Source organism: Parasteatoda tepidariorum, chromosome 1 (genome assembly GCF_043381705.1).
Source record: "Parasteatoda tepidariorum isolate YZ-2023 chromosome 1, CAS_Ptep_4.0, whole genome shotgun sequence".
In the NCBI taxonomy this organism is placed as follows: Eukaryota; Metazoa; Arthropoda; class Arachnida; order Araneae; family Theridiidae; genus Parasteatoda; species Parasteatoda tepidariorum.
The window spans coordinates 33859876-33866316 of record NC_092204.1 but is presented as its reverse complement, the minus strand read 5'-3'; the positions used below and the strand labels follow the sequence as shown (position 1 = coordinate 33866316).

Here is a 6441-nt window from a genome sequence, read left to right as displayed (position 1 = left end):
GCAAAATTCTTGTGAAATTTCCAGAGAATTTTGTGAATTAATGTCTCATTTACACTCATGTCCTTCTAGTAGTGCTGCCATTGAAAGAGTGTTTTCGAATTTTTCATTTGTACATTCTAAAATTCGGATTAGGTTGACTGTAAATAATGTTTCAAAACTAGTGTTCTGTTATGCTATGTTGAGACAGCACAAATTTTATTCTGATGATGAAGGAAGTATTGAATTTGCGCAAATTTAAAAATTACATTGATACTTGTATATTTTAATTGACTACAGATGTTGATAGATATTTTATGCTTTAAATTATAGTTATATTAATTTTAAATAAGTTCATTTCACTGGAAAAAAGAGAATAATCACCAATTTTCCGATCAATAATGCTTTAAACTACTAAAATGATATATTAATACATTATGATTTAATTATGGAATAATAAANGTGTAATTTCTTGAGTTATCGCGATTTTTGTGAATTTTCCTTAATTTATGATAACCAGTGTATTTCAATTTTAGGAATAATTTTATATCAAAAATGTGTTTTTGTCCTCTCATCTTGGAAAATATAGGTTTTTGCCACTTTGCTTGGCAAAAACCTGTTTTTACCGGTTATTACCATGGTTTTTTCCACCTGCAGAAAAATCTTGCCAACCCTGATTTTTATTCATTTTTCCATGTGTATTTTCACTTTCTGTAATTAAAAATCAGTGAAAACAAATTTATAAGAGAAATCTTAAGTCTAATTGTTAGATAACGCAATCACCGTACTTTGTTAACACCATTTTGTGGTTCAATTAAAGTATTTTACATTGCTTTGGGAAATAAAATTTTTGTTTACATTAATATTGTATATAGTAATTAATGCTTCATTTATATTATATTAATGTTTACATTAAATTTCCAATTTTAAAGTTGCTCCAGAGCATAAAAAGTTTAATAACCTCTAGTCTAGATATCCAGTTTTGAGAGATAAAAATTCTCTATATTTTCATTTTAGATGTGGTAATTTAAAAAAATTTCTGAAATTTTAATATTGAATTGTTAATTACACCAAGTTGAGAGTACGGGTTGATATCTTTAGGTATAGATTTTTGAAATAATAAATAGTTCAAGATTTATATCTTTGATCTGACTTTTATTTCATTAGTGATCTCAATTTTAAACAATTTGTATCACATTTTCATTTTTGTTGATTAACAGCATCATTATTTAACTTAGGGGTGCACAACCTGCGGCCCGCGGGCCAAATGAGGCCCTTCGACTACTGAAGTGCGGCCCGCGAGAGCTTCTGAACACAATAAAATTTTTTTTTTAAAAATGGCANACAATTTGTATCAAATTTTCATTTTTGTTGATTAACAGCATCATCATTATTAAACTAAAATGTAAATTCCTGTTGATCAAATTTGGGTGGGGTTTTTTTGTATCCTGGATAATCAAAGTCTGCAATTAAAACAAAAAAATTGGAGATTTTGAAGTTTTCCCCACCATATCAGAATAGGGTTGAGTTTTGAGGAGTCAAATTAGGTATCAATAAGCTCTATCTTTTTAAAGTATTTGAAGCTTAAATATTTAATCTGATATTTTATTTCCCAAAATATTTTACTGTTTCCATACTTATTGGACAATGAATATTTTACGCTTGGTTGAAAGGACTTTTCATTGTTCAATTAAACAGAATTACTTTCAGAATAATTTCAATGAAAGTTTATTTTACTTACTTCAAATTTCTATTACAAGCAGTAAAGTGTAATATTTATTCTTTTTTTTCTCCAGAAAAAGAAGGCAAGGCCTTTCCATTGTCTTACAAAGATAAGTTATCTCTAGTTGCCTATACCCAACAAGTTTTGCATGGAAAGTTTATTGAGGAGAAATATCCAGCTGTTGGTTATTTAGATGTAATTGGAAGAGATCGAAAGTATGTTTTACAAATTCTGCATTTTAGCACTTTTCTTTGAATTTTTATTTCATTGCTTAAATTTAGCATTTTTAAAAAGATGTGTAGTTAAAATATTGTCTACAGCTTTGTTATTATGCTGTACTTATTAGTACAGATTAGAATTGAATGATATATACACATTTTTAGAACTGAATGATGTATATACATGATATATATGGCATTTTAGCACTTTTCTTTAAATTTTTATTTCATTCCTTAAAATCTAGCATTTTTAAAAGGATATGTAGTTAAAATATAGTCTAAAGCTTTATTATTATGCTGTACTTGTTAGTACAGATTTGAAATGAAAGATATATAGGATGACCCGGGGTAATTCCTATGCTTAAAAAATGCAAGTATTCTGTTTGTAAAAGCAAAAAACAACTTAAACTCAAAATTTCATTTTTGAGGAAAGTTTGACTTATGAGATAGTGATGTGTGACCTTCTTTTCCTTGAAATTAAAATATTTTACATTTTAGGTGATCAAGAATTGCTTCTGGATTTGATCACTTTTGGAAAAATTAGTGATAACCTAGATTTTTTTAGTAAAAATGCATTTTTAAATGGTTATATTACAATAGTAATTAACAAATCATGTTATAATTTCAAATTAAAGTTTTTTCAAAGATCACAATGCTGAAGTTGCAGATGAAATAGTTTACTTGGATTATGTTTCTATGATTCTTTGTGAGTCATAAGAACATTAAACTTGAACATTAGATCTAGCACTTAAATATTCCTTTACATTCTTTCAAACAACTTCATTAATTTTTGATTCTAAATGCTTATCCCTCCCCCCTTAAGATTACAGTTTCTTTAGATCAGGATAACATAACATGCTTTAAAATTATTATTTAAAAAAATTCTATAAAAATAGAATTAAGATACTAGTAAAGTCAGACAAAATAGAAACAATGCAAATTAGAATACATTTCTTTTCTTGTTTGGATACAGTTTTAAAAAATAAAATCTTGCAATTACAGTAAAAATAAATTGTATAATTAATGAATATAAATTGACACTTAAAACAACTAAAATTACATATTTATAAATTAATAACTAAAATTATGTATACAAATATTACAAATAATATAAATATAATATTATAAATAATACAAATATAATAACAAATAATATTAATATCTAAAACTATGTATTTATTTTCTATTTCCAATTGTATTTATAGTTTGAAATATTAATGATCAAGAAATTTCTCAGTGATCAATATTTAGTGCACCCTTCGGGATCAACATCTGATATACTTCACTGTTAATTTTAAAGTTTTCCATAGCTGTGACGCAAGTAACCTGAAGCTTGCACTATTTTAGATAAAATAGAAAGAAAGCGACTCAATTTATTGCTTATTAAGAGAGGGAGGAGAATCTTGTAAAATATGCATATTTTGGACTCCATCTTTGAAATGTCAAGTATTGTTAACAGATTAAAAAGTGTTTTATCTTATATGGTACAAAACAACTAATTGCAGTTCTAAGAAAATTGAGTTGTTCTTCAGTAAAATGTTCTGAGATTTCTGTCTTTAATTTCAGGACTTCTTTTTTTTTAAAAAAAATAATAATAATAATATTTTGGTTATGATTGTTTACTCTAGAAATGAGCGAATCAGGAATTACACCAGGCTACCCAATCTATGTATGCTTGTGTTCCTCATGGAAGAAAATGTGTAATTTGTGTGTTGAATAAGTAAAAAAAGAAAAAAGATGTAAAATTATATTTTTCATACTTATATGATATTGATTACAAATGTTATATGTAAAGTATTATTACTTATGAAATAGATAGGGAAAGTGGATTAAGACTGGGTGGCTACGATTCGAATGCCTGTTGGTATTAAGTAGCAGACATTTATTTTATGCTATAATTTAAGAAAATTATGCATGTAATTTACATGTGATGTTGTCAAGGCCGTATATAAGGAAGGAGAGGCCCAAGCCTACTGAGGGCCTGACCAAAACTTTTCACAAAAATTATAGTGTATATTGATTTTTTTTCTTAAATCACAATGCAATTCTTTATAATCTACATAAAAATTACAATTTTGCATATAGGGTCTTCAAAAATTCTACAAAATATGAAAATAAGGCTTTTTGTTCTTTGAGGAAGGGGCACAATAAATTTTGTCCTGGGGCTCATATACCCCTTTTTCGACCTGCTATGTAGTTATCTTCGCCTTCCGTTGAACTGCAGCTTTGGTGGGCCCAGCAGAAAGACAAATCGCGGGCGTGTGAGAAAAACCAATTAGTACTCGGTCTGACCCCACGAACGGAGGTTATCGAAATGGAACAGTGCTGTTATTGGACTAAATTCTTATTGTTTGTTAGGGTATGAATCTTTAATAAACGTATAATTGGTTAAAGGAAAATAATTTTTAAAACTGTGAGGACCAATAAATAAAGCTAAAAATGAAAGAACTTTGAAGAGTTGACATAGTTAAGCAAAAAATCAACACAGACGTCATGAATTGATCAACAACACGCTAATATGGTAGGTTCTTCATGACTACTGAAGTGTAATTCAGAGTTTGTCCACTAAAAACAGAACTAATTTTGACATAATTGAAGTTTCCTGCCTTACCCCAATCTCTCCTATATATAAGATAGCTACAGGTATTTAAACAAAATATAACACTTTAAAAAAGTAATATTAAAAATTCCATGTTGCTTCTACAATTAAAAGCAATATATTCCCATGTATGAGATTTAATTTATCTTTAATTTTTTTTTACCCCTAAAAAATCATGTAAAGTGTCTGAAATTAAATATTTGAATTTTCATGAACATCTTGATTTTTTCACTTGAAATATTGTTTTAAATAACATTTACAATTAAAAGCAATTTAAAATACCAACAAGTGATTTAAATCGCTTTTGGGTGAGTTTTATTTCTATCAATATTCTATCGAAAATAAGTCAACTAATACCTATCACTAGAACCTGCTAAGATTGTTTAATATATATTTTTTTAATAATTGTTTAAGAATTCGGCATGCTTTATTTATGATATTTAAATGAGAAAATAATGTTTTATACTTGTTAGTGAAAATATTTGTTTACTCTTTTTAGACTAGCATGGCAGTCTTTAGGTGATATGTCAAAAAAAGATGGTAAAGCCCATTATATAAAACTTTTGAATGAAGTGTGCCATCTCTTCCGTCCTTTTGTTCTAGCACATAAATGTGATCTTGAAGAAAAGGAAAGAAAAAGGTATATTTAAGATATTATGTTTATTGCAATTTAGGTGTGAGTGCTTTTAAATAAATAATTTATTAAACTGACCAATATTCTAACCTAAAATAACTGATATTAAACTATTTTAATTCATCGCGATTGGATTGTAGAATATGTAAATTCTTCTAAATAGTTTTTTTCTTTTAAAATTACTACCTTTTTTTTTTAATTTTTTGTCTTATACTAAATGTCTACTAAGAGTGCAAAAATTTAACATTTCAGAATTTTATTTATCCAGTATACGATAAATAAAATTTCAAGGATAATTGTACACTTTTGTGAATCATCACCTTGTGCAAAATAATGGGGCATAGATAATTATGTATTTGTACAAAAGATTAAACAATAAATTTCAAAACTAATTCTTTCAAAAAGTTTATAAATTTAAATTTGGAATGACTGATATTTATTCTTTCATTTCCTTTCCAATCTATCTGTGTATCTTTCATCTATGATCTATGTATCTTTCAATTCTTTTATGTATCTTCATTTCAAGGTTTCAGTTTTAAATGAGCGACATTTATTCTTTCCTTTTATTTCTAAATATGTGTCTTTTGATTTAAAAGATTGTTTTCTTAAGATAAATAATTGCTTGATTTGAATGATAATTTAAATTTCTGAAGTTAATTATTTTTTTTTTTTTTATAAATTATAAAATATGTTTTACAAAAGGGTTATAAAGCTTAACTCTCTCTCTCTTTCTCAACATTTTGCTACTCATGTTTTTATTCATTTTTTTTTTTTTTGTGATATGTAAACATGTGCAAAGTAAAAAACAGAACATCTGAATTACTTGTAATTTAATTATTGTATTTTCACGCACTAAGATTTATTCTTCATAGTTTTGGAATTGCCATGCACTTATTTCACTTAAGTTTTTGGCTTGCCACATGCTTTATTCAAAAGCAGGAAAATAATTTAGGACCAGGATAAAGCACTAACTAAAAGAAGAACATGTAGTTCATTTTGCTGGAGAATGGATTAACTTACATAAATTGAAACTTCAGACATGTACAAGATGTTTCAAACATGATTTTAATGATAAATACCATGCTGTGCATGATAAATACTAAAATGGTAACACATAAACTATATTTTGTGAAGAAAACAAAAATCAGAAACAAACACTAGCATTAGCACTGAAATAATAATGACAGCTGTATTTAAACAATCACATCATGTCAATGCCAAACACCTTGACAAAGGTAAACAACGATGTAAAAAGATGCAATATGACACAGCATTGATAACCCCACAGTGG

General features: G+C 27.0%; 1 protein-coding gene across 1 annotated transcript in view; it reads left to right on the top strand.

Annotated features, from left to right (window-relative positions):
- LOC107457268 (Golgi resident protein GCP60) overlaps positions 1-6441 on the top strand; it is a 36044-nt gene that overhangs the window by 2583 nt on the left and 27020 nt on the right. Inside the window, exons 2-3 of the mRNA XM_016075398.3 lie at positions 1773-1914; positions 5016-5156. Coding sequence (XP_015930884.1) covers positions 1773-1914; positions 5016-5156 — 283 coding nt within the window. The remainder of the gene's footprint in view (positions 1-1772; positions 1915-5015; positions 5157-6441) is intronic.